This window comes from Phalaenopsis equestris, unplaced genomic scaffold (assembly GCF_001263595.1).
Source record: "Phalaenopsis equestris unplaced genomic scaffold, ASM126359v1 Scaffold000480, whole genome shotgun sequence".
Classification (NCBI taxonomy): Eukaryota; Viridiplantae; Streptophyta; class Magnoliopsida; order Asparagales; family Orchidaceae; genus Phalaenopsis; species Phalaenopsis equestris.
In genome coordinates this window covers 98,119-125,238 of record NW_018164921.1, presented here as the reverse complement: position 1 = coordinate 125,238, position 27,120 = coordinate 98,119, and the positions used below count along the sequence as shown (strand labels likewise).

General features: G+C 34.1%; 1 protein-coding gene across 1 annotated transcript in view; it reads right to left on the bottom strand.

The window, feature by feature from the left end:
* Nucleotides 1–15,740: 15,740 nt before the first annotated feature.
* Nucleotides 15,741–27,120, bottom strand: part of LOC110028021 (decapping nuclease DXO homolog, chloroplastic) — a 73,907-nt gene continuing 62,527 nt past the window's right edge. Inside the window, exons 12-13 of the mRNA XM_020729720.1 lie at nucleotides 16,271–16,334; nucleotides 15,741–16,179 (exon numbers count right to left, since the gene is read on the bottom strand). Coding sequence (XP_020585379.1) covers nucleotides 16,064–16,179; nucleotides 16,271–16,334 — 180 coding nt within the window. The 3' untranslated portion in view covers nucleotides 15,741–16,063. The remainder of the gene's footprint in view (nucleotides 16,180–16,270; nucleotides 16,335–27,120) is intronic.

Below are 27,120 nucleotides of genomic sequence, written 5' to 3'. Positions count from 1 at the left end.
CAAGTAAGTATTCCACAAAATGAGTCTCAAAACAAACAGCCGGTGGCACTAGCCGACACGCTCTACGACTTCTCCGACGAAAGGAAAGAGGGCCTAGGAGTAATTGCACAATCAGACACTTGGAGAGAAGGTGAAAAACAAATCACCTACACAGTGGACTTCCTGGTGGTAAATTCACAGTCAACTTACAATGTCATCTTCAATCTGCCATTGTCAAACGACTATAAAGTTGTGATCTCGATGTAGCACATAGTGGTGATGTTTGCTGACAATGGAGAGGTCATTACCATTCCGGGGAATCTGGAGCTGTCTCGGATCTGCAACATTTAGGCAATTGGAAATGTGGAATAAGAGTTGCTCGATCTCCAACACTAACACAAAGGGAGTCTAAATATCAGCAAAACCACTATTAAAAATCCATGCAGCTAACAGAGGACCCAAAAAATCTTTTATGATGTGAGAATTTTGATACATGATTTAAAGATTTGTTGATCCGAAGCCTTCATGAACACCGGTGTCTTTGCTTGGTCAGCAATAGAGATTTAAGGAATATCGTTCAATATCACTTGTCACCAACAAAACCGACCGAAGAAATAGAAGATAAGGTCTTCAGCAATGACTTTAGTCGGAAAAAATTTAGATGTGCAGTAAAGACTAAAGGAGCTTGGCTACATTCAAAGATACAATACTATACATAGGTGTCCAATATGGTGATGGCATAGAAAGTAAGCATCAAGTGGAAGATGAGTGTGGAGTTCATCAATTTGAACAAGGTGTGCCTGAAAGACACCTACCTCTACCAAGGATTGATATGTCGGTGGACACAACATTCAGTCATTCAACAATGAGCTTCCGGGATGCTTTTTTGGGCTACTACTAGATAAAGATACACTTGATCAATGCAGAGAAGACGACATTTATCATTGGTGAGGGTGTATATTGTTATAATGTAATGTTTTTTGGGCTTTAAAATGATGTAGTACTTACCACCACCTCATGGATGTAATATTTTTTTTTTAAAAAAAAGAAGGTAAATATGTTGATGTGTTTGTGATTGATGTGTTATTTAAAAGTCAGCCGGTCAAAGAACACATGAATGGCTTGAAATAAAATGTTTGAAAACCTTAGAAATATAACACAAGCTTAATCCTCTGAAATATCCTTTGGGGCGTCAACAAGAAAATTTCTCGATTATCTCATAACCATCAACGACATATAACAAATATGTGGAAAGTACATGCATGGATGAACATGTCTTCTCTTTGGAATACAAAGGAGGTGCAAAAGTTGACTGGTTGGATAGCGAGTCTGAGCTAGTTCATATCAAAGTCAGGCCATAAATGTGCATCACTCTTCAAAACTCCAAGGAAATAAAAAAAAATCTAAATGGTCAGATGACTGCAAGCGAGCATTTATGAAGCTAAAAGTATCAATGGCATCACCATCACTATTCCAAAGTCCAAATCTGAACACAAAACTCTCTTTTTATTTAGGAGCTAGGCCTGAAGTCATCAGCTCATCGCTATTTCAAGAGGAATTGGTAAAATAATTCCCAATCCACTACACTAGTCGTGTCCTCAGAGACATCGAGATCAGGTACCCGATCATGAAAAACTAATTTTTGCTCTAATTGTTTTCACTCACAGACTCCAGCCCTACTTTCTAAATGCTGTTGATCTAGATCTTTACTAAGTACCCTATGAAATCCATTATCACTTTGTCAGAGCATTCTAGCCAGCTCCTCAAATGAGATGTGGAGCTAAGAAAATTTGACATCTCTTATGTCAATCAAGGCATAAGCAATAAAAATTTTTTTTGTGAATTTTTCTGTATCATGCAAGCCAAGTAAAGGTTCTATTGCTGACAGCTAGAATTGAGTCTTATACATAAACGGAGCCTCCAGCTTGATGGGGTGGGGATAAGACTTGCTATAAGCACTCAAACCGGAGAACATCTCTATTACTTGGTCGCAATAGAGTTACAAGTCATGAAAAATCAAGAGAAGTATCAAGCCATAATCATCAACTAGTGTTTAACTTATGAAATGGATGTCAAATATCTCTTTATAAAGTCTGATTCATAATTGGTGGTGAATCAGGTCAATGAAGAATACAAAGCTAGGATGAGATGATGATAAAATATCTCAATAAAGCTAAAATAAAGATCTAAAAGTTTGACAACTTCAAAATTAAGCATATTTCAAGGGAGAATAATCAAGTAGTCAATTTCCTATCCATGTGCATCTCCTTGGGAGGGGAAACCTCAAAAATTAACATGGCCGATTATCAAAGAACCTCAAGTAATATAGGTGGCGACCAAAGGAGTCAAAAGTTGAATGGAACCTTGTTGAACTCATTTTTTATGAGATCTAGTTTCTCCTCTTTAGAAGCCTAGAATTTAACCATAGGACTTTGTTATTGACTACTCTAGAGGATTAGTGATGGAACATTGCCACATAGAAATTCTAAGCACTTCTTGACTCTTCTTGTGAAGTCTCATATGAGTTGTCTTAGGCTCACATTTATCATTTGAGATAGTTAAGACCAACATGTGAAGACTCAAGAATGAGTTCCAATAGGATTAGTGAGACCTTAAGGCAACCCTATGGAGCTTGGTCTTGGTCACGCACACACGTAAGCTCATCACAACCTCACACACTCCAAAACCCTAAAATCACACTGTGCTTAACCTACCTCCTTGATTCTTTTTGAAAACTCATGTGGGTGCTCCCAAGCACTTATCCTTTCACTAGGATGGCCATGACCAACATGTGGAGGATCCAAATTGAGCTCTCCCATGGGTCTTATAGCCTTGGGAGGGGGGGAGGGGGGTTTCCATGGTTTGTAGCCAAGACAATGATGGAGATCACGCCAGAGAAGACGCCTCAACAGGAGATGAAGAAGAAGGAGATCGTGGGCGAAGCAAGGACTGATAGCATGAAGTTTAGGGTAGGGCCTGTCCCTGTTAGATTAGTTGTCTCGGATTTGGGGGAGAAATCCCTCAAATCACTGACTCTGTATGATTATCTCTACACCCTTTCAGGCCTTATGATTATAAGAGTTGCGATTTCGGCTATGTTTTGACTGTCTCTAGTGATAACGTAACTGACTACAACCAATTTAACTCCAATTTTGATTTCCAAAATGATCCCCAAATCAAATTAAATTCCTATGAATATGTTAACAAAAATGAGGAAGATATCGACAACACTAGTTATAACAGTTCAGGAAGTGAAGGACCAGTCTTCAAGTGCAAAGGAATGTCGATTGCAATCAATTTGGACTTTTAAATTCAGATTTGATGCCTAAAGAATCAACCACAACACCATAAGAAGAACCTTTGAGTCCAAGTCAAAAGATGGAAGAGACAACATAAGTGAATTTGAGGAGTGGGAAAGTGTTACCCTCAATAATGACTCAAATGGAAAAAAAGAAAACAAGCAATTACTCAAGAAGGGCCACCTCCGCCGATGGAAGAAACACATGCTCAGGAGGAAATCAAAGGCTCAAACAAAGTGGATTATAATGCACTAGCTTATCTTAGAAAGTTGCCAGCCAAGCTAAGCATCTATGACACTTTGATTCTGTCAAGGGAGATGTGAGAAGCATTGATCAATGACACTAATTGATCCAGAATTTTGCTTAGCTCAATTGGCTAGCACATCCTCGGAAGAAGTTTGTTCCTTAAAGGAACACCCTGAGGTAGCCTTCATTGATGAAGACTTGCTACATGGTACTAACAACCACAACCAATCGCTCTACATTTCTACAACATCGGTTGATTCGTGCTTTCCAGAATCTTAGTAGATCTAAGAGCATCGTGCAACCTAATGAGCCTACAAACGTTAGCGTATTTGGACATCGATGCTTAGGATCTTACCATCGATAAAATGATCTTAAGAGGATTCAATTAGAAAGGTGAAATGACACTTGGATCGATAACGCTACTCATAAAGGGTGGTGATCGAGTAACAACCACTAAGTTCCACATCATCGATGCAGAAGCCTCGTTCAAAGCTTTGCTTGATCGACCATGGATTCACGAGCATAATATGGTTCTTTCATCGCTGCATCAATGCATCAAGTATTATAAAGAAGGACAAGAACACTGCATAAAGGGAGACTTGCAACCATTCTCAACACATGAAGTAGGCATCCACGAAGGTGCCACCTACTACGCTCCCCTAAAGAAGACTGTCTTTTCTAGAGATATCATGCCAAATAAGATTGAAGATTCAAAAGGATAACAAGAAAGAGACCATTTTACTCTGATTCAAAGATCTCACATCTGAAACCTTTACAACGAATTGGTGGAAGTTCTTTTAGCCCACACATCTGAAATCATGGCTGAGGACGCGGGGGAGGGAGAACTAACAAGATTGTTGAATGGAAGAATCTACCTATCAGCATTGACGTTGAAAGAAGCTCTAAGGAGGATAAGTCCGAGAAAGATGCAATGAAAATAAATCAGAAGATGCCTCAGTTCGAGATCTCCTTAGAAGGCGACAAAAGAGTGAATATGAGTCCATGCATGATTGGATCAACCACTACGTGCAAGGCATCACCTTAACTTCGATTTACCCTCATAAGGTCGAGAATGTTGAGGTTAAGGAAGTCCGAAGTGTTGGTATGAAACGATAAATTTTCATCGTGCTTCTCCTTCTTTTAATTTGGAAACTCATGTAAATTTAGGAGAGGATGTTTCTAATGAATTAATCGAATTACCAGTTGGGTATTGTACTCTGTGTGTTCAAAAGTTGATTCAAATGGGTTGGGTGCCAAAACAGATGTCGAAAGATAAGTTACATTTTTTGAGAAATTATGAAACGTTAAAAGTCAAACTTTCAGCTCAAAGGAACACGTCAACTTTGGTACCCAATTGATGATTCAGAATTTTATATGGTTGTTACTAGTGGGATGGAAGAGGATTGCCTCGATGTTGAAGATGATTCTAAAGATTCTTTGATAAATAATGCTTCATTATAATTCAAGGAAGAAATCAAAACAACAGTCAACAAGTTAAAGGAAATTAATCTAGAGACCGAGGAGCAGCTCCGACCTAATTTTATAAGTTCTCCGCTCAACAACAAAGAGTCTATGGATTTGGTTAAGTTATTGTTAGAATTCAAGGATTGCTTCGCTGATGTCAGAATTATCTTTGGAAGTTGCACTCCACAAGCTTGGAGTAGAGCAGAGTATAACCCCAGTGAAACAATCCCCCAGAAGAATGTGCTTCAAAATAGAATAGCAAGTCACTGCTTAGGTAAAGAAATTAATAGACGCTAACTTTGTGCGGAAGGAGCAATACCTGACTTGGTTAGCTAACATCGCACCATTTAAGAAGAAAAACAGACAAATCCGAGTGTGTGTCAACTTCAGAGACTTGAAAAAGGCATGTTCAAGGGATGAGTTTCTATTAACGATACCTGAATTAATGGTGGACATTGCGTCGTCACATGAGATTTTCTCTTTCTTGGATGGATCATCCGAATACAATAAAATAAAAATGGCATCAAAGGATGTAACAATTTCTGCTTTCAGAACTCCGATTGAAATCTACTGCTACACAGTGATGTTGTTTGGGTTGAAGAACGCAAGAGCAACATGCCAATGAGCTATGACGAGATCTTTGGTGATCTTGTTCACAACCAAGTGGAATGCTACGTGAATGACTTGGTCATCAAGAGCAAAGAAAGGGATATCTATTTATAAGATTTAAGGATTGTTTTTGAACTATTACGACAATATAATCTTAAGATAAATGCCTTAAAGTGCGCTTTCGGCGTTACCTCGGGAAAATTTTTGGGATTTATTTTCTTTCATTGGGGAATTGAAATCGATCTAGAGAAGATTAAAATTATCTTGGAAATACCACCTCCCAAAACCTTGAAACAACTACGATCCTTTCAAGGGAAATTGACATATCTCAGAAGTTTTATATCTAATTTATCGTGAATGTGTCAGTTCAACATTGATAAAAAAGACACCAAATTTATTTAAAATGAGAATGTCAGCGGGTCTTCGAAGATATTAAATAATATCTAATGACACCTCCTGTGTTGACAACCTCTATTCTAGGCCGACCATTGATACTTTATACCACGGCCTTAGACGACTCCCTCTAAGATTTGTTAGCCCAAATCAATGATGAGGGTAAGGAAAACACGCTTTATTACTTGATTTGATGTCTAATATTTAGAAACACGCTTTATTACTTGATTTGATGTCTAATATTGACAGAGGTAAAGTATCCTCCTATTGAGAAACATTGTCTAGCTTTGATTTTTGTCGTTCAAAAGCTTAGACATTACATGTTTTCTCATAAGTTCAACCTGATTTCGAGGGTTAACTCGTTGTAATATTTGATGACTCGTCCATCGCTTTCCGGTAGATTAGCTAGATGGTCGATGATTTTATTGCAGTTTAATATAAGCTTTGAGCCACTTCATGCTATCAAAGAGAAGATTCTAGCATAATTTCTTGCAGTGCACCCACTACCATTTCGGTCCCCTCTCAACGACGATCTACCCAATTAACAAATAATGCATGTAGAACTACTCAGTGCTTAACATTGGGAGATGTACTTCGACGGAGCTTCATCAACTAGGAAAGGCAATGGACTACAAATAGTAATACCCAACAAACAAGGAATCAACCTGATTTTCTTCACACCGGACAAGGCGATGTTAAGGTTCTCTTACCACTTGATAGAATTGTGAATCAACAATGAAGCAGAATATGAAATTTTGATAACCGAGTTAGAGTTGGCGATACTAATGAATATCATCATCTACGATGACTCACAACTCGTCATACAGCAAGTGACTATGCAGTACAAAATTTTGAAGCCAAGATTGTAGGAGTATCATCAATACATGATGAAATTTTTGGGACAGATTTCTAATGTGACATTGTATAGAATACCTCGAGGAGACAATGCCCATGCAAACACTTAACTTTCTATAGGATTGACTTGGGTGCTCTCCCATTACTGATTGTCTACTATAGGGTTATTGTTGTTTCAATTGAGGCTTCGGTAAGTTGACCAACTTTAACTGTAGGTGCTTGATTCATTCCTCAAATTAACTAATAATTTTTCTAACAATAGATTATCTTCCCTAAGTTGGGGATTTGAAGGGATCTCCTAAGGTTAAGTTTGATAAATATAGTTCATGCCCCAGTTGTTCCAATTTTCTACAAGGTTGGCTTGAGTTCTCCCCCAAACTTAGTTTTCTACACTGATGTCACAAATGTTCCAATTAGAGTTGGGATTGTATGTATTGGAAGAGGGGTGATCAAACCTAGCTCCTATTTTAAGGGGGCAAAGATTGTGAAGGCTAGCCATCAACGTATTGCTATACTCCTTACAGATCTAATATAATTTTCGTGAGAATTTATTATTTTAATATGTTGAATCACTTTTTTTAAAAAAAAAATAAATAAAAGCACAAACTCATAATAAAAAAAATAAAGATAAAAATAACAAAAATGTCAAACATAGATCCTAAGTTTTTCAACTAATGTTTTTATAGAAACAAAAATAATTAACAATGTATTTCCCTTGCAATGACACTAAAAACTTGACTTGCCAAAAGTTACCACGGACAATTCAGCCGTACAACGCAAGTGTACATGTCAAGTACTAATGCAGTTAAAAATTACTGCATATCGATCACACAAGGAAAGTGTAACAGTTGTTTCCACACAAAAAAAATCTCAAGTTTACTAATTTAACTAACCTAGCTTGGTGTGATCACAAAAGAGTTTTAAATCCTAAGGTTCTAGTAAAACAAAGCAAGAAGAATACAACAGAAAGTAAAAATAACAAAAAGTATTTTGTGAGTTCCTTCAAGAATTATGAGGTTCGTGCCCCTGTTATTCGACGATCATGTCGATCATGATTTTCCTACATATTTTTCTAAGTGATTATTGTCATTCGGGGATACAATAGTCCTTATGCCTATATCTAGGTCAAAAGAAGCCTAGAATCCATGAAGTTGAAGCTTCCTATTTCCCCATAGCATTCCAAGTGACTTTTTTGATCCCTTGAAATGATTGCAGAATGCCACTGAAATATGTTTATCCTCTCAGAATTTTATGGTTAACCATTTGTTTCCAGTACACAACAATTAGAGGTCATACTTTAATGAATCATTTTAATATCCTAGATGGTCAAACTAGAAGTAAAATAAGTTTGCAGTTTAACCAACAATAAAGCCATGAAAGCTCAAAGAAAATGCTTAACAAAAAAAATATTACAGAAAAACCATGATAAATTCAATGCCATCTACATCACAAAAACACAAAGAAGTATTCAACCACACATCACAGAGAAAGCCATAGCAAGAAAACTATACAGGAATATATTGCAAGTAACAAATACATGAAATACTTACAAGAATTTTATTTTCTCCTTGATGACATCAACTCTCCCTCTCTTACAAAGCTCTCACAGCTCACAAAATAAAAGAAAAATCCCTCTTTTCTGTTTTCTCCATAGAAGGAAGAAAACCTTCAAGAGAGCACTCAAATTCTCTCCTAAATCGATCTATAGCCTCCTCCAAGCCCTTTCTAGTGCAGAACCCCCTCTAAGAAGCCCTAAGAATCAATTTTATAACAAGAATAATGACTTGTACCATCAAATTTCCTTCCAAAATGATTTCTCGCTCATTGGCGTGGTCGTGCCCATGACTAGCATGGTCACGCCATAGTACTGCAAGAGTGTCGTGGTCATGCCTGATTGCAGCGTGGTCATGCCTCTATTCTAGCTATGGTGGCGTGGTCACGTCCGATTTCAACATGGTCATGCTACTATTATTCGATACATGGTGCGGTCACGCCGCTTCGAGACACTTTTCACTTGATTTTTTAGTTCCAATTTGTTTGTATTCACACTTGCAACCTGCACAACTCAACAAAAAAATATTTCTCAAGTATAAATCTGTGATAAATAAGAAAAAATAGCATATAAATGCAGGAAATAATACAAAAATTGATGCATGTCAATATCCCCCAAGATGTAATTAACCAAAAGAATACATTCCTTTGAGAGTTGCTCCTAAATAAAAATATTCTTTTTTGGTTTATCTTGTGCTACTCACAATTTGTTAATCTTTTCAATGACATCCTTTACCACCACAAAACATGTCAATTTTTTCTCACCCACTAAAGTAACTATCATGACTCGACTCGATGTAACCCATCATATTAAGGCGGGTTGCCACATATTAATATCACAACATTTAAAAAATTATCCAAAGTTTATTTAGAAAGAATCTTATTTACCTTATTTTTCTTAAGTTTTAAGAGATGGAGTCACTAATATCATCAAAATAATATAAGATAAAAATATCCAAAATTTATTCAGATCACATCACAACAATACGATAAAAGAAAACATATATAATAATCATGGTATAATAGGTCTATCATCAAAATATACATATCACTATAACTGTCAAAAACATATATCTAAGATAATAACATAATTAATGTCAAACTCTCTACAACAATAAAAAATCTTTACTCAATCCGAGTCTTACTCGTTAGTGAAATAACAAATGCAAAAAAAAATAAAAACAAGTAACTTCTGCTCAATATGCTACTTAAAGTTGACTACAATTTTTAATACAAAAAATAGTTATTTATTTGATGTAAATAAACCAAATATGAGAAAACATCATGTCTACTACCCCTTTAATGATAAAAAAAGAAATTTTAAACATAATAAATATATGACCAGTAGCAATATAAGTAATATGTATCAAAAACACAATAAAATAATGTGAAATAAAAAGAAAATATTACTTTATTTGAATTCTTTTATGATTTTCCTTCACCCCTTATGCCTCAACTTCCACTTGAACCTTTATTTGTTCATATTATCTCTTTGCCTCTTATATCTCTACTTTCATTTATATATATATTTATTCACATATATTCAAAAGTATCAAATGCATATACGAATAAATACATAAGAACATATACTCTTATAACTCTGCTTGATTGCACATAGTGTACAACCATCAAGCCACGACAACCTGTACTTCATTTTTTTTTAATTTTGTGCACATATATTTTTGATCCAAAAGTATATAAATACAAATAATTTTGACAAATTCAAACATCAAAACATGTTGCAGAAAACAGTATGAATTAGCATATATAAAATTAACAGTAAAATTTGTTGAGAGAATTAATACGCACAATTCGATAAACACAATTTAGAAATTATTTATATGCGATAATCAGAATAATGCTTCAAAGCTTTCTTATTATATAGTAAAGTTTATTAGGCTTAATATACTCACTAAAATACATAAAATATTATACAACATAATATTCCCAGTGAAAATTTATTTTTCTTACGTTGATTTGCTCAACACAGTCTAAACTACAACATAAAAATATTAAATGATGATAATTAAGTAAATCTCTGTGGATTTGAGTTTGTATAAAAATTTATCAAACAAAATACCAAAGCCTTACAAATATAATTAACAAAATTGAAATCCAAAGCAGGATGATAGTCGCCTGCATAGAGTCTGAAAGTTTTTCTGAAGTAATAGACAAAATCAATTTTAAGGCATATGAATCCGACTTCTCTCTAAACCCTTATAAATGTAATTATAAGAATTGTTTTATTTTTATTATGATTTTAAGATAAATTCTCTTACCTCTTAAAAATTAGAATTTCAAAGATTATGAAAGATAACTAATAAATAAATAAAAATTTCTTGAATACAAAACAAACAAAAAAAAATATAGAAAATCTAGTTTTACAAGGAAGTATTGAATCCTTTAAAAGGAGAAATACAATAGTAAACTTTTTATTTTTCCACTGATAATGCTTATAAAAATAGATAAAATTATGCTCAAAATAGAAACAAATGTGTTCTATAGTCCGGCGAAGACAATTTTTAGATCAAACATGAAACAAAATGAGATAAATTATTTGAATATAATAAGATTAAATTTTATAAATTTAAATCTTGTACAAATCAAAATCACTAAAAATTGATGAATAAATTGGGCATAAAATCAATTATAAAACTCAAAGAGAGTCAATAAACATAAAATAAACATGCATGACTTACCCGATCTCAAAATCAGATTGAAATATGTGCAATCATATACTATAGAAACAATTATCACATCACATAAATTTAAATTTGTACAAGTGACACATCCATTTTTTTTTGGAGGAAGACTATAGACTGAAATTATGATGAATGTCAATCATTGTTTGAGTTATGTTTTTGCCCTTTTTCCTTGAAGAAAAATTAGAGTTTGTGAAGAAAAATGGTGATATCTCATAAACTGATATAATAAATTTCATGTAATGAAGAGGGGCATCTTCCCTACATAACTCAGCCACAAAGGAGTCACTGACTTTGAGGGAACATTCCTTAAAATTTCACATGAATTATAATTTTTAGATGAACAACTTTAAAGGACATTATTTGGACTTACAAATGTCATTGTTCAAATATAAAGAGGCAAATAATAGGAGTCTCAATTTTTTTTTCTAATTAGAAACACAATTTGATGCAATTTCAGTTGTCAAATCATAATTTATTTAGGTTAGAAAGTTCAATGATGAAGATAAAGATCATGTGAACTTTTGTTTTTCAATAAATTTGTAATGAAGACATTATGTTTCACATTCTTAATGATACTATGTCTAGAAAAGAATCCAAATGTGCATAAATTAAGCACAAAAATATAATTAAAAGCTTCTTAAAATCATTTAAGATGCTTAACCTTTTCAAAATTTTGAGTTTATAGTTGAAATTATCATCTAAATAACTCCAATATTGTTAAATCTCAAGTTTATTAACAAATTAAGATGTCCGCAAAAATAAAAATAATCAGAAGGGACATTCAATATCAGTCAATGGAGTATTCAAGAAACTTCTGGGAATGACTTAAAATTTTTACAGTAAAAATTCATAAAAAGATCTTGCTTTTGCAAATTTAGGGGGAATTTTTAATAAATAGAAATTAAATTTGATATGATTATTATGCTTTGATGATCGTCGACCGACATTACGCCTACTATTAATCTTCAATCAACCTGATGCTTTTCATCATATAACACTCATTATTGCCCAAAACTTACTATCGACAAACATCAACATTAATTATTCATGGATATTGATTCTTACTTTCGCCTTTTACTAAATGCAAATCACTGAGCAATATTCATTGTTTACCGGTTACTAACGTTTGATGCTCTTCCCAATTACTGATATATACTAATATTAGAAAAATGATCAAGATGACTACCATTGCCTCCATACATTAGGTATTCCAGGGCGATGAACACCCTGAGCTTGCCAATAACTAACACTCAACATCCACAATCCACACACATATGAAACTTATCACTCGATTGTTTTAATCTGATCCTTGTTAATAAAATGACCAACATTCAATACCAATTAGCTACTAACATCCATTCTCATCTTCTCCATCATCTAATCTCCCCTCCTTTTAACAGTCCATGTTGATGATTTATTATCACCTAATAATGGATATTCTTATAAAAATCACCCAAAGTGTACCAATGACCGACTTTCCATGAACAACAATATTTGCCTTCTTGATCACCCAATATTCCTTTTTATTAAAAGAATGACTAAGCTAACTATCAATTATCACTTGAGTTTTAGCATTTGTATCAACTATCATCTAATACTTATCAATATATAATGTTTGTCAACCACCATTAAATAACTCACATCTTCTTAATCACTAAGTCTCTCCTCTAGTGGGAGAATGACCAATTTGTCTGTTATTTACCACCTAACTTCTAATGCTCCTTGCCAATAATTTCAAATGCACACCAACAACTGATGTATTGCGAGGACAACGACAACTAACTCATGATCATGCTTTTATGTGTTTCTCAAAGAATGATTAAGCTAATCAAGTTCATACATGGTTGTCAAAAGCATGTTTTGAAGTGTGCTTCGCATTCGAAGCAATGTGATGTGATGATGAAGGTCCACTTGACATCATGTTCTCTTGTCGAACGAGCATGAAGCAAGTGCTTCACATTATCACGTACTTGCATGAAATGCAATGAAGCCCTTTGCCTTGACATAAGCCAATTTAGGCATAAGGTTTGATAATATAAGGGCTTAGGGTATCGAACTAGCAATATAGTATTATAAAGCCCACAAGTTTCTTCCCCTCAATTGAGCCTATAAGCTTTGACGTGACAACAACAACAACATTAACCATCATTAACTTCTACACATCCAATAATTTCATGTGAGTGCGATATTTATTAGGATTTTGTGAGAATAAAGTTGATGTAATACATGGTAAGTAATGTGATCAAATACAAGGAAAATAAAAAAAATAATCGGACTAATCATGAGGAACTTGATGATGACTTATTATTAAGACTATTTATTTAAACTTCTGAGACATAATTTTTTTCTTGTATGATTATGTGCATGTATTTAATTATTTGATTATGTGAGAAGAATATTAAAAATTTCAATTTCATTGAAATTTAAGTATTTAAATTATGAGGGAATATTATATAAAATTATTAGATGATTAATTAATTGTATAATAAAGCTATAAACTAGGGCTGACCGAAGAATACTCAATTCCCTTTTTTCATATCTAGAATATTTATCAAGTGCAACCAAACTTCGAAAAGAAAATTCAAATTGAGAGATATTATCAAGTCCAATTTGTTTGGATTATCTTAAAGAAAATTGTGAGTAATTAATTAGGGAAATGAATAATACTGACTAGCAATGATTTGGTTATTAAAATCTCATCTGAATATAAATTAAGGAGGAATCATAGAGAATTGATTGAAGATGCTCTGTAACACTTAATAGGTAAAAAAAAGTGATTCATCTATAATTTGGGCTAGTTCATCCCAACCTACATCTACTTCAATTATCCAAGAAATAAAAGATGGGATTAACTCTTTAAAACATGAGAAGAATAAAAAAAAAGGATTCTAAAAATGAAAAAAATTCTACATGAAGAAGAAATTGATCATGCTAATGAAAAAGGGTAAGATGACTAATTATTTTTTCTTAATTTATTTTTTATATATATAAGACTTAAAACTTCATTCATTTAATTTAGCCTTTTTATAAAATTTAGTGTTTTTATGCTAAGTTCAAATTTTAATTTTTTTTGCCAAAAACTTAATTTTAACCTTATTTTCATTTGTTAATTCTTATTCTTAATAAAAAATATTAAAAATATTAATATGAAAGTTCACCTTCTACATTTCTCTTCAACTTAGGTATATTAATAACATTCCTTTAGTATGCTATATCATATTTCAAGTCTACTGTATCCTCCAATATTTTTCTGTTAATAATGAATGCAACAAAATATGTATAGGCTTAAGCAAATTAAGAATACCATAGTATAAACACCTCTTTGCATTTCATTTAGTACTAACAAAAAAAATAAAATATTTATACACTGCATATGCTTTATAATTTGAAAACATTGCATATATTATCTCTCAAATTTTCAGACTCTCTTTTAATTAAATAGTGCATTACAATATATAATCTTTTTCTCCAGTCATCAGAAAGGGCACTATTTATCATTATCTTCTGCTACTTCATTGTTTTCAATTGAAATAAACCCTCATCTCTAATGTTTTAGTCTAACTTGTGCATTGAAGATCTCATAATTAATAGTAAGACAAAAACCTCTTTATCACCAACAAGTTACATGGCAATGAATTGGAAGCTTATCACTCATTGTTTTTCTCACTGGGGTTGTTTAGGACAGCCATCTCTCAGCTTTGTGTCCTAACTTGTTCTATGTTTACAAATTGACAAATGATATCAATTGTGTTACTAATTTATCTTTTGATGATTGTGTTTTCTAGAAGCTTCATTTGGAGGAGATGATTCAAACTGCTGAGAGAGTAGATAGACCCTACTATGTCCAAGTGGAGAGCACACAGAGTGAGTATACGCCACTCAGAAGTTGTAGCTTATGTCGTATCATTGAATGTGACATAATGTTTCATTATCATTTGGGTCATACTAATTTTCAATATTTAACAAATTTTTATCCTTTGATGTTTTCTAATAAAAATTTTTCTAACTTCAATTGTGATGCGTGCCAATTAACCAAACATCATCGAGTTCATTATCTACTTTTAACCATTAGAACTTACCCAACATCTTTATAATCCTCAAAGGCATTCCAACACTAGAGAAGCATTTGATAGGAGATAAAAAACTACTAATATAGAAAGGCTATCGTGCCATACAAATAAGGGTGCACAGTAACCTAATTTGAAAGAGCTAAATATTTAACATTTTAATACAACATAAAAAACAATATAAAATATTTTAATAATATTATTCATTCAATTATTTAATTAATTTCAGTCCAAACAAGCAAAAAATAATCAAATAAAAATTAATTCGTATTGAACTCATTTATAAACCGAGCTAAAATATAATTATAAGCGCCCGGCTCATTGTTTAACAAACAAATCGAACACAAGCTACTTAACTGATCAGAATTGGTCATGAATGGCAAACTTTAACAACCCTCTTAAAAACTAAAAGGAAACACCATATACTTCAGAAAGGCCTTATGAGTAACCACCTTGTTACCTCATAAGCACAATACTCAATAACCAAGATTTATAACAGTTGAGGAAATATCCCAATCATAATATTCAACAAGTCAATTTAGGTTCATAATGATTATATTAATAAAATATAAAATTACGCTGTGGGTGTTAGAGGTGTAAATACATAAAAATTGAGTGGTTTGTATGTAAATGGCCAACAACATATTAGTGTTAGAAGCATCCTCTTGACTATCCAATCAGAACCAAAATATATGCCTCTAAATGGAGAATATGGAGACATACTTGCCTCAGTGTTAAGCTTTCAGGCAATGGGATAAAGTGCATTATATGGTTATATAGGCCGGAATATGATGGCCGGAAACTAAGCATTTGTAATGAAGTGAGAATTAAAAAACCAAACAAAATGAAAAAAACAGTATATTGAGATGCGGAACAAATTGTTAAGATATGGGTTCTATTGATAACTTGAGAGTTGTTCCACATGCTTGTTAATGGCTTCTGGATAAGTTTGAGCTCGGAGAAGTTCCAAGCGATTGTAAGGATGGACGAATTGTAGGATATAATCTTCATCTGTCATTTAAAATACTATCAGTTTAAGTTCAGAATAGATATGCAAAAGATTAGCGGCGGCGGCGACGAAAAAACAATGTTCAGATCTCACCGTCTTTGACAGTTCCGTAAAGCCAGCAGAAGACCTCGTCGGCGAATGCAAGGCAAACCCCACCCTGCAACAAATAGAAATATAAATGTGCTTATAAGGGAAGTGTGATGGTTCTATGCCCATCTGATTAAAGATAATCGGGGCCTTTACATACATAACCACACAATTCTTATATATTTACATATCTAACACCTAAACTTTAAAAATTTACATGCATAGCATTCAAATCCTTAATATGGCATGAAAAATGCCAATATTAATACTTTTAGATAGCCAAATACATCATTGAACCTACCAGTTTATCACCTAAATTATTATAAATGTAAATAGGAAAGTTTTAAGTGACACGCACGCGCGCACACACACACGATATTTATGTAAATTTCCCAAATTAATAAAAACTCAGAACTTAATATTTTTTGTCATAATATTGAAGTATCCAGTAAGGGCTAGCTTGTTTTACAATAATTGTTAGAAATTATAGATAATGGGTTTGGAGAGGAATAAAATCCCTTGATTTATTCACATGTCGGATACAGATATATAAAGAAAACAAGCCCCCTAATTTACTAACATACCAAATATATCTAACCTAAATTAGAGAAGGAAACAATTCTGAAATAAAAAATAAAATAGCATAGAATAGGAAGGGAATAAACTAATCAAGAGTTTTACAAGTTATCCCCGCCAAATCCTCCAAGATCTTCTCAGATTTCATCAAGGATCTCAGATTTCTACACAGACCCTCATGTTGGGTCGTAGATGTTGTAGAGATCAAGCTTGATATTGAATTCCAAGCTCCTTCAAGGAAGAGCTTCGGTGAAGACAATAGCAACTTGTTGGTATGTCAGGATGTATGTTAACTGTATAATTCCCTCATTAACCATTTCAAAGAAAACTTGTCTATCAATTTCAATGTGTTTGGTCTTGTCATGATGCACAAGATTCATGGCAAAACTGATAGTTGTTTGACTATCACAAAACATCTGTATAGGCTTATTGGATGTACATCTCAGTTCCCATGACAAATTTTGAATTTAGATTTATTCACAGATTCCCAAGGAGAGTGTCGTATACTCTAATTCTGCACTGTTTTAGAAACAACCGCTTGCTTCATACTTCTTGCCACAAGATTTTCCCATTCATAGGAGCAATAACCTATAGCGGGCCTTCTGTCAATGAGTTCCCCACCCCAACTAGCATCAATGTAGACTTTGCCTCTATTCTCGATTTGCTAAAAAATTAATCTATAACCAAGAGTTTTCTTGAGAAACCTTAAATTCTATACACCATCTCCAAATGCTCTTCATTTAGGCTATTCATGTGTTGGTTTACAATACTAACAAAGTCTGCAATATTTGGCCTCGCATGTGACGGGTAGATGAGTTTTTCTACAAATCTTTGATACCTTCCCTTATCCACAGAGACACTTTCTTCTCCCCTCTTTGGCTTCTGCTTGGGATCTATTGGAATATCAACATACTTACATCCAATCATCTCTCTCCTTCAGTTGATCCAGGATGTATTCCTCTGTGATATAATGATGGCTTTATTGTACTTTGCTACCTCCATCCCTAGAAAGTATCTCACAATTCCTTGGCCTTTGATTTTAAACTCGGTAGCAAGCACTTCTTTGATATTGAGAAGCTCTCTTTCATAATCACCAGTAAAAACATATCATTCATATATACTATCAATGTAGCAATCTTACCTCTTTGAGCGTATTTTACAAACAAAGTATGATCAACTTGACTTTGAGAACACTCATTAGATCTCATAGTTTTAACAAATCTTTCAAATCACGCTCTTGGTGATTGCTTAAGCCCATAGAGTGACTTCCTGAGTTTGTATACTAAGTATTTGTTAAAATAATGCTCAAGTTCTAGTGGTATCTTCATATATACTTCTTCCAGTTTCTTATTCAGGAAGTCATTTTTCACGCTAAGTTGATGTAATCCCCATTTCCTTTTCATTGCTAATAAAAGGAGAACTATGATAGTATTAATAATTGATACAAAGTTCTCCTGATAGTCGATCTTATAAGTTTGAATGAAATCTTTTGAAACAAGTCTAACTTTGAATCTCTCACTACCCCCTTCAACTTTATATTTGATGTTGAACATCTATTTGCATCCATCGGGTTATCTTGAGATAGTTTACTAAAAATCCATGTACTATTATGCTTTAGTGCTCGAATCTCCTCTTCAACTGCTTTCCTCCATTCTGACTTTTTAAGAGCTTCATGAATGAAGTTAGGAATCTACATATTATCAAGGACAAAAATAAAAGCTTTGTAGGATGAGGATAGCTTCTTGTAAGCTAAATACTCTTGAATTGGATATCTAATACAGCTTTCCTTGTCACCAACATCAAAAGAGGAAGGAGATAACTCAAGTATACTAGACTCTCCCTTACCCAAAATTTCAGGTGAATGAGGACTCTAGTTTTGATTTGAGCAGTTATATCCTTGCAAGATGTCTTCCACCAACACAATTTTTCTTCCTCCTTATGTACACTTGAATTTCTTTGCTCTAAACTTCAGGTTGAGTTGGTTAGGCATCATCAACCAAGATATAACAGCTGGGTGGAGTAGGTGGTGAGGTGTCATCCAGTGTATCCCAAAATTGATGTTCAATTGTACTCTTCCCATGAACATTAAATTTGAGATAGATTGATTGATTTTCAAAAAATACGATATCAATGGAGTTATATTTTCTGGTAACAGCTTGTACCACTTTTTGTTAGTAGCATATCGAAGAAAAATATACTTGATAGATTTTGGGTAGAGTTTTGTGTGATTTTGAGAATGGATGTGAACAAAGGATACACGCTGAAAGATTTTAAATGGTATAGTGGAAGAAAAAACTCTAATGTGAGGATAGATAACCATCAAAATATGAAGAGATATTCTGAAGTTAAGCACCCGACTAGACATTCAATTGATAAGATATGTTGCATTAAAGTTTGCTTCATCCCAAAAAATATTTTGAAACTTGATGGGACATCAACATTGAACGGTATACATCATGAAGATGCTTGTTCTTTCTCTCAGCTGTCTCATTTTATTATAGGGTATCAATACATGAACTCACATGAATGATTCCATTTTTTGAAAGATCGAAACCAAGGATGAAGTTGAAATATTCCCTTGCATTATCATTTCCATAGATCTAAATTTTGCATTGAAATTGAGTTTGAATCATGCCATAAAAGTTTGAAAGATTTGGGTTGTTACAAAATATTTCATCATTACGAATACTCAAGTGGTTCTAATGTGATAGTCAATAAATGAGACAAACTATCGGGCACCACTAAGAGTTTTCACTTTTTAAGGTCCTCAAAAATCACAACGGATAATGACAAAAGAGTGGTGGTTTGCACTTGTCAAATGATAACTATTTTTAGGGTTAGTGTGTTTAACAAGTTGACAAATCTCACATTGATAAAAACTATATTTTTTATGAACAAAAAATGAAGATACAACTTAACATAATTGAAATTAGGATGACCAAGGCCATAATGCCATAACAAGACCTGATTTTTGACAAACATGGACTCAAAATAATAAAAAAATCGAGGAGAACATGGAGGTGTGATCATCTTTGTGTTTAAAGAGACTTTTCTTGAGTAAGTATGTGCCTTGGTGCATTTCAACACTTACAATCATCTCCTCTGACTCCACATGAAATTCACGAACTTGCAAGGAATTTAGTTATACATTTTATGCCATGAGTAAGCTTACTGATTAAAATCAAATTACGATCCAATTGTGGAACAAATAAAACTGAGAAAAGAGTAATATCTTGAGACAACTCCACATCTCCTTTCCCAATAATGTTTAAGTCTGAATCATTTGTAAGTCTTACCGATCTAAATGTAGAAGATTTTTTATAGTTGGCTAGAGCATTGATATCTCCAATCATGTGATTAGAGATTACTGTATCTATGATCCATTTTCTAAATCTCCTATTACTGACATGACAAAATGAATATATTACCATGGTGTATTACGAGGTTGGTGTGTTGCTCTGAATTAACCCTAAGGAGTTTCTTTAGTACTTCAAGTTGCTCCTTGATGAATGGTTCAACCGACCATTCGAATGTGGTAGTCATATTAGACTTTTTCTCTTGATTTTTTCTTCCCTGTCCAGGTTTCCAATCTGTAGGTTTTCCATTAAGTTTCTAACAGTTGTCTTTGATAAGTCCAATCTTCTTGTAATACTCATATGTGTGCCGATTCTTATTGTGCTTTGAGTCATGGGAAGAATTATGAGTGTATAGGGCCGAGATTTCAAAACTTGGTGAAACCCTATTTCCAATTAGCATCAACTTTTTTCTGCTCTCCTCTCCCAACTCCAACAAAGGCTTCACGGGTAGATGGAAGGGGCTTTGTTCCCATAATCCTCCCTCACCTCATCTAATTCCTGAGTTAGTCCTACTAGAAATTCGATGGTTCTCTTCTTCTTGATAAGAGATTTAAACGTCACAACATCATGTGGACATTTCCAGAAGTCTCAAACATATCCAATTATAACCAATACTTTGTCAGTGTGCTGAAATATTGGGTGACACTTAGCTCTCCTTGATGAAGATAATAACGCTTAATTTCGATCTCAAACAACTCTGCAGTATTTTCAGTGCTGGAATATGTTTCACTTACAACCTCGCGGATTTCTTTGACAGTTTTGTAGATCAGAAAAATTTCTCCCACTTCAGTGATCATGGAGTTGAATGGTAACCTTATGATCTCGATTCTTCCATGTGTGGTGGTTGGGTCAGTGATCTCAGGAAATGTGTCTTCTCCCGTGAGATGTTCCTCTTTTCTTTTACCAAAAATATACATAAATACGGATTAAAACCATTGAGTTTACAATTTGTGAGAAAATTAGAGAGTTCAGGAGTCGCCTGGACAAAATCCATGGTTTCTAATTCAGAGTAAACCTGGAGAGTTGAACTTGAAGTCTTCATCCTATAATTGGTCGTCAATTTTATGAGTCTTTAAAACTATTTATAGTTGACTACAACACAGAGAGTTGCTCGCTATCGCTGCTAACTTCCTGCTGCCTATGTCTGTTGCTTGCGAGCGCTGCTATTTTGCAACTCCTGTTTCCGGCATTGCAGAGAATTTAACTTATGATCCCAGGTCAATGATATCCGCTAGAGAGAAAAAGTGATCTCGTTGGAGGGAGAACTTGATATGCCAGAGAAAGTAAATTAAAAGTGATCTCGTTGGAGGGAGAACTTGATATGCCAAAGAAAGTAAATTATTTCCATGCCAAAGAAAGTAAATTATTTCCAAGAGCGAGAGAGAGAGAGAGAGAGAGAGAGAGATAGTGTGATCTTAGGGTTGCTTATTGTTGCCTATGCTTGTAAAGAGTCTTGATTCGTTTTTGCCCGAGCCCACAGAAGTTTTCACAGGAAGAGAGAGCTTGCAACAAGGAGTTTATGCTGTTGGGGAAGATTTACAGCGAGAAACACAAGCAGAGGGGGGTTTCCAACTGTAGGGAAGAGCTGGGAAAGGGGTAGGTCTACACAGATTTCGGTCAACGTCAGAGGGCGTTTTCAAATAAGGAGGTCCGACGAAAGAAGGAAAATATGTTATTTATAAGGCTCTGATACCATGTAGAAAATAGGTTTAGAGAGAACAAAATCTCTTAATTTATTCACATGCAATATATATATATATATATATATATATAGGGAAAATAATCCCTTCTAGTTTACTAACTTATCAAATATATCTAACCTAAATTAGGAAGGAAAATAATTCTAAAATAAAAAATAAAATAGCATAGAATAGGAAGGAAAAAAACAAATCAAGAGTTTTCTAAGTTGCCCCAGTCAAATCCTCCAAAATCTACTCAAAGTTCCTCAAGGATCTTCTCAGATTTCAACAAAAAACATTTAGATCTCAGCTTGGCATCTACTTGTTTTGTAGAGCCTCAATTAGTTGAACTAAATTCTTGCATTTCTATGGACTAAAAATAGCTTCATTTTTCTCCACTCCCATTCATGCGTTTGTATGGGGGCTGAAATGAGTAAAATTTTCTTTAAACCTCATTCCATTGGCTTGATATTTTTTTACTGTTTTAGGTAAAAATACAAAATCAAAGCCCCTTAAAATTAAGTCATTTCTTAGCTTTAATTTTAAAGGGGAATTTCAAGAATGAAAACTCAACTCCATCCATTTTCAGCCAACAAACACTTGAATTCACTGGTGGAAGTGAGATCCAATCACCTACAAATACTTACAAATGAAATAAAATAACCCAAAGAGTTACAAATCCAAGTGAGCGCATTAGCTTTTGTTAGCAGCACTAAAGTTATTTTTTTACATAAATGACGTTAAATTTACTGCATTTATTCAAATTTCAAGAATTTTAATTGAGGATCCAGAAACAATAGATAAAAATGATATGCAAAAATTCTTATTTTTCATTCAATCATATTGAATCTTGTTTAAAGTGTCAAATATATTCTTTGCAAATCATTTTGCACAACTTATTTCCAAGTTAACTTACCTTAGCCTTTCTTCATAATCCTTCAGCACTTAGTTTATCTACTCATCCCATGGGTACATTTTCTCCTGTTTTTGGAGTACCATCCTAACCACGCAATTTTATTTTCACTTACATTCTCTTTGATAAATCTCTCCCAAATTATTTCTCAAAACTTATCCTTTATTAATTTATCCATTGTAGTATGCCATACATCTATCTTGATAATCTCATTTCTATCACATTAATCTTAAATATCAACAAACATTTTATTGCTAACACAAGATCCAAATAGTACTATTGACCTAATCACCATTTTATAATACCTTCAAGCCTCCATGACATACAATAGTTATGTAATACTCCCCATGCACTTTTCCATTTTAAATATCTAGCTTAACTGAGCATCCATATCCCCATTCTTCTTCATAATAGAACTAAGATACACAAATCTATCACACTTGGGCGGTTTGGTTGGGTGATTTTGTAGTGCAAAGTAAAAAAAATGCTGAGATTTTCAAAATTTTGACATTTTGTTGGATCAGAATGGAATGCAGCATAAAATTTGGTGAAATTAATATTCACCATACAGCTCAAAACTACTGTATTTGAAACTTGTCAGTTTTAGGTGATTTTTAAATCATTGCAAACTGCATCCCTTGTAAGTGATGTCGCCGCAGCCCACCATTACCAGCTGCCACCTGCCACCTGCCAGAGATTTTACACCGAACCAAACAATTCTAAACCTTTTTTAAATATACTACATTTTAATTAAACTACATTATTTTTACACTGTAATTTTTTAACAAACCAAACAGGCCCCTTAAGTATAACTATCTTTCAACAATAACCATCAATAATTGTTAATATTACACCCACTACATATATATTTTTATTTGTGTATCAATTTAAAGTCTTTTCTATTCTAAACTTTTTCTACATTAATTTTTCATTTATTTAAATGGATAATAAACAAACAAAAATTGTTATTAAGCAAAAAAAAAAAAAAAATACTTAGACACCACACCCGTTTATATTTTGTAAGCATCTATATAATTAATGCAAAAAAATAGGATAGAACTATGATTCACAAACCCGTCAACCTAAGTATCCATTAATTTTCCAATAATATGTCAATACAATTGTTAAAATCAAACCCATTATATATCATATACTATAATTTGTTTATCTATTTGAAAGCTATTTATTGCAAGAATTGTGTATATATATATAAGGCAACTTCATTGATAAAATTTAGTGAGTGGATGGAAAACACACTCACAAGATATACAACGCAAAAAAAAAGCCAACAAAATACAAAGTATACCCAAAAAAGAAATAAAAAATATCACTAAACAGACTCCAAAACAATCACAGAAGTGCTGACATATGAGGGCGTTCGTGAGGAGAGGATTTGAATGGAGCAAAGATTTTGCAATTGGTCGCTGCAACGTCGAATAACTGCGCTGCAGATTAGATCTAGATGTGAAATTTTTTATTTCTCTAGCAGTTAGACCACTCCCTCTCCCCCTGGTGCTAGGGAGGGAGTCCAGCAGACACCTTAGACTGAGAAAGTCGATGTGTTATCCAGTATACGCCTGAGTTCACGCTTACCTTTGTTCCTCTTCTTATATGTTTGAACCTATCAATCTTCAATCGTTGAACTTCCCATCGGGTCAAATGCAATGCGTTGATCCAATGGTTGTTGACTAGGTGCAAAGTCTTGTCCATCATTGGCTTGACACACCTCCAAGAAAGGAGTGCCCTTCTGAGCAGCTACAATGTGTTGGTCTATAGAGTGTTGATTGTTTGCGAGTTGTTACACATCTTGAGCTTGGCACCCCAAAGATTGGAGAGACCACAACATCATTGTTCAAAAATTCCGAAGTAATGGAAGGATCATTTTCCTGCATAATTAGAGGACCTATTTCTTCAGCAGTATGTGGAGGCGGAAGAGACGAATGATTTCCCGAGGGGACAATTGAGGGTCTGTTTGGCGCAGCTGCAGATTCCCAGCATTTCAGTTGCAGCTGCGCTGCCCCAGAAAGCAGCTGTGGGGAAGCAACTGAGGGGAAGTTGACTGTCTGTTTGGTGCAGCTGCGTGAAAAATGCTGTGAGCCAGCTGTTTTATGTAAAAATGACCAAACAACCCCTATTTGTTAAAACTGTTTAAAATTTTTGATTTATTTGTATAAATATGGGTTTAATATACATAAAATTTATAAAAATATTATTTCTTAATTAATTAAATGAAATAAATTGTTTTCAATATTCATTTTTATAGATAATTTTTAAAAAATATTTTGTAATTTTAAACACATATAGGTTTAAAATTTATCGTTATCTATATATAAATGTATACAAATATTAATCTTTCTTACATAAAGACGTAGGAACTCATACAGTTTCGTACATCCAAAATAGCCCAGAGTACACAAATGCAACTCAACCACTAGCTAGGAGAAGCAGAATGAAAAAAAAAACTGTAAAATCACGACCACAACGAGTAGCATAATGATAATGTTATTTCTCAATGACACGCTGTAGCTCCCGTGTCTGCCCTTTGTCATCTGAAACTCGCAAATCGCTACCAACATCATCCTCAACGTCAGAAAAACTGTCTGCCCATCGGAAAAATCTGCATTGATCGTCAATGCTTCGGGGGCATGTATAAAACTTCCTACCATAGCTATGTGCTTGCCATGAGGTCAAAAGTGTGGTTTACAGGCCACAATGACAAACCACTTGTCGGGAGGTAGCGGACATCCTAGAATTCATATTATCCTGAAAAGCAATGCAGCATAAAACATGATTACTAACATATTAGGTAATGAAAAAAGAGATCATTAAAATTGAAATATTTGTTTGAAAACAAACACAGACCCCTAATCATATTGTGTTTACAGCAGATCTGAATCGAAAGAATCACTCTCCAACTAATGAGGTAGTGATCTCCTCACGAAGGGTTTTCATTTCATTCGCACCTTCCCCATCTTTCGTGCAAATTGAGGCATTGTCGTTCTCCTCCGTTGATAGAGATTGACCAATGCGGTATTCAAAAACTTCGACTGACACTTCCTCGTCATTGACCTCGACACGCTCGAAATCAACATCAGCTCGAGTTGGATGCCGCCTAATATAGTTATTAAGGGCCATAGTGGCTAACACTACATGCACCTGTTTCGAAAACGGATAAGGTGGCATATCTCGAAGTCTGACCCATTTTTTCTTCCAAACTCCAAAAGTCATCTCAATAACGCCTCACAAGGATGAATGTCTTTTATTAAAGACTTCTTTTCTATTTCTTGTACGATTGCTGGCTCTCTGAAAATCTGAAAGATGATACCTTGTGTCAGGATAAAGTTTAAGGTACCCCCTCTGCATTGGGTAGTTAGCATCTACCAAATAGTACTTCCTTGAAAACTTATAAACTTTAGGTGAGCATACAAAAAAAAATTCTACTTGTATTAGCAAGAAACTAACCATGCGGTGGGTGAGGAAAATTGTACTCTGGATTTGTCGTTGCAATTTTAAAGATTCTACTATCATGTGCGTTACCCTCTCATCCAGCCATTGCAAATGTAAAACACATGTTGAAATCACATACTGCCATGATATTTTGAGTTGTGGTTCCGGAACGACCGATAAATGCAACTTTCTCGTTATCCGAGACCCTAGCATGAACGTGTGTTCCATCGATTGCGTCGATGCAACCCTTTACGAATAAATGAAATCATTTCAATATATAACCCAGTAATATTTATTTGAAGTATGAATGTCTACCTTGAAATGTGGCATGTATCGGGCATCGTTGCGAATCTCTAATGACGTTCTTGCAAACGTTGGATCTGTAGGTTTTATTATGGCTTGTGCTAGACTGACAAGAGAACTCAAACCAACTGAGAAATATCTGCATATTGTTTCAGATGAGTGTTAGAAGCGTTCCATGGCTCCCCGCATTGACTCGTTCTGTGATAAAATATAAAGTGTTATGCTCAATACTTCACGGTCTGTTGTCCTATAAGATCCATGAAGTCCATGAGATATTTTTAGATCTAATAATAGATCACTGAAAACACCCTGGGACATGCGAAAGATGTTTTGAAATCTCGTTGGGTGTCCTGAAATCATTTCTCCCATCCATTTGTCTCCAATCTGAGATGATGTGTAACACGGCTCACGGTCCACATACGTGTTATAGTAATTGCACTAGTATATTTATGGCTGCATTTCGACGTCGACGTCGGACTTCCTCTGGGTCCATGACGATATGAACTATACATTATACTTTGAAATACAGTTAAGCTCATAGATGGAATAAAACAACCAGACATATGAACTACAATTGGAAAA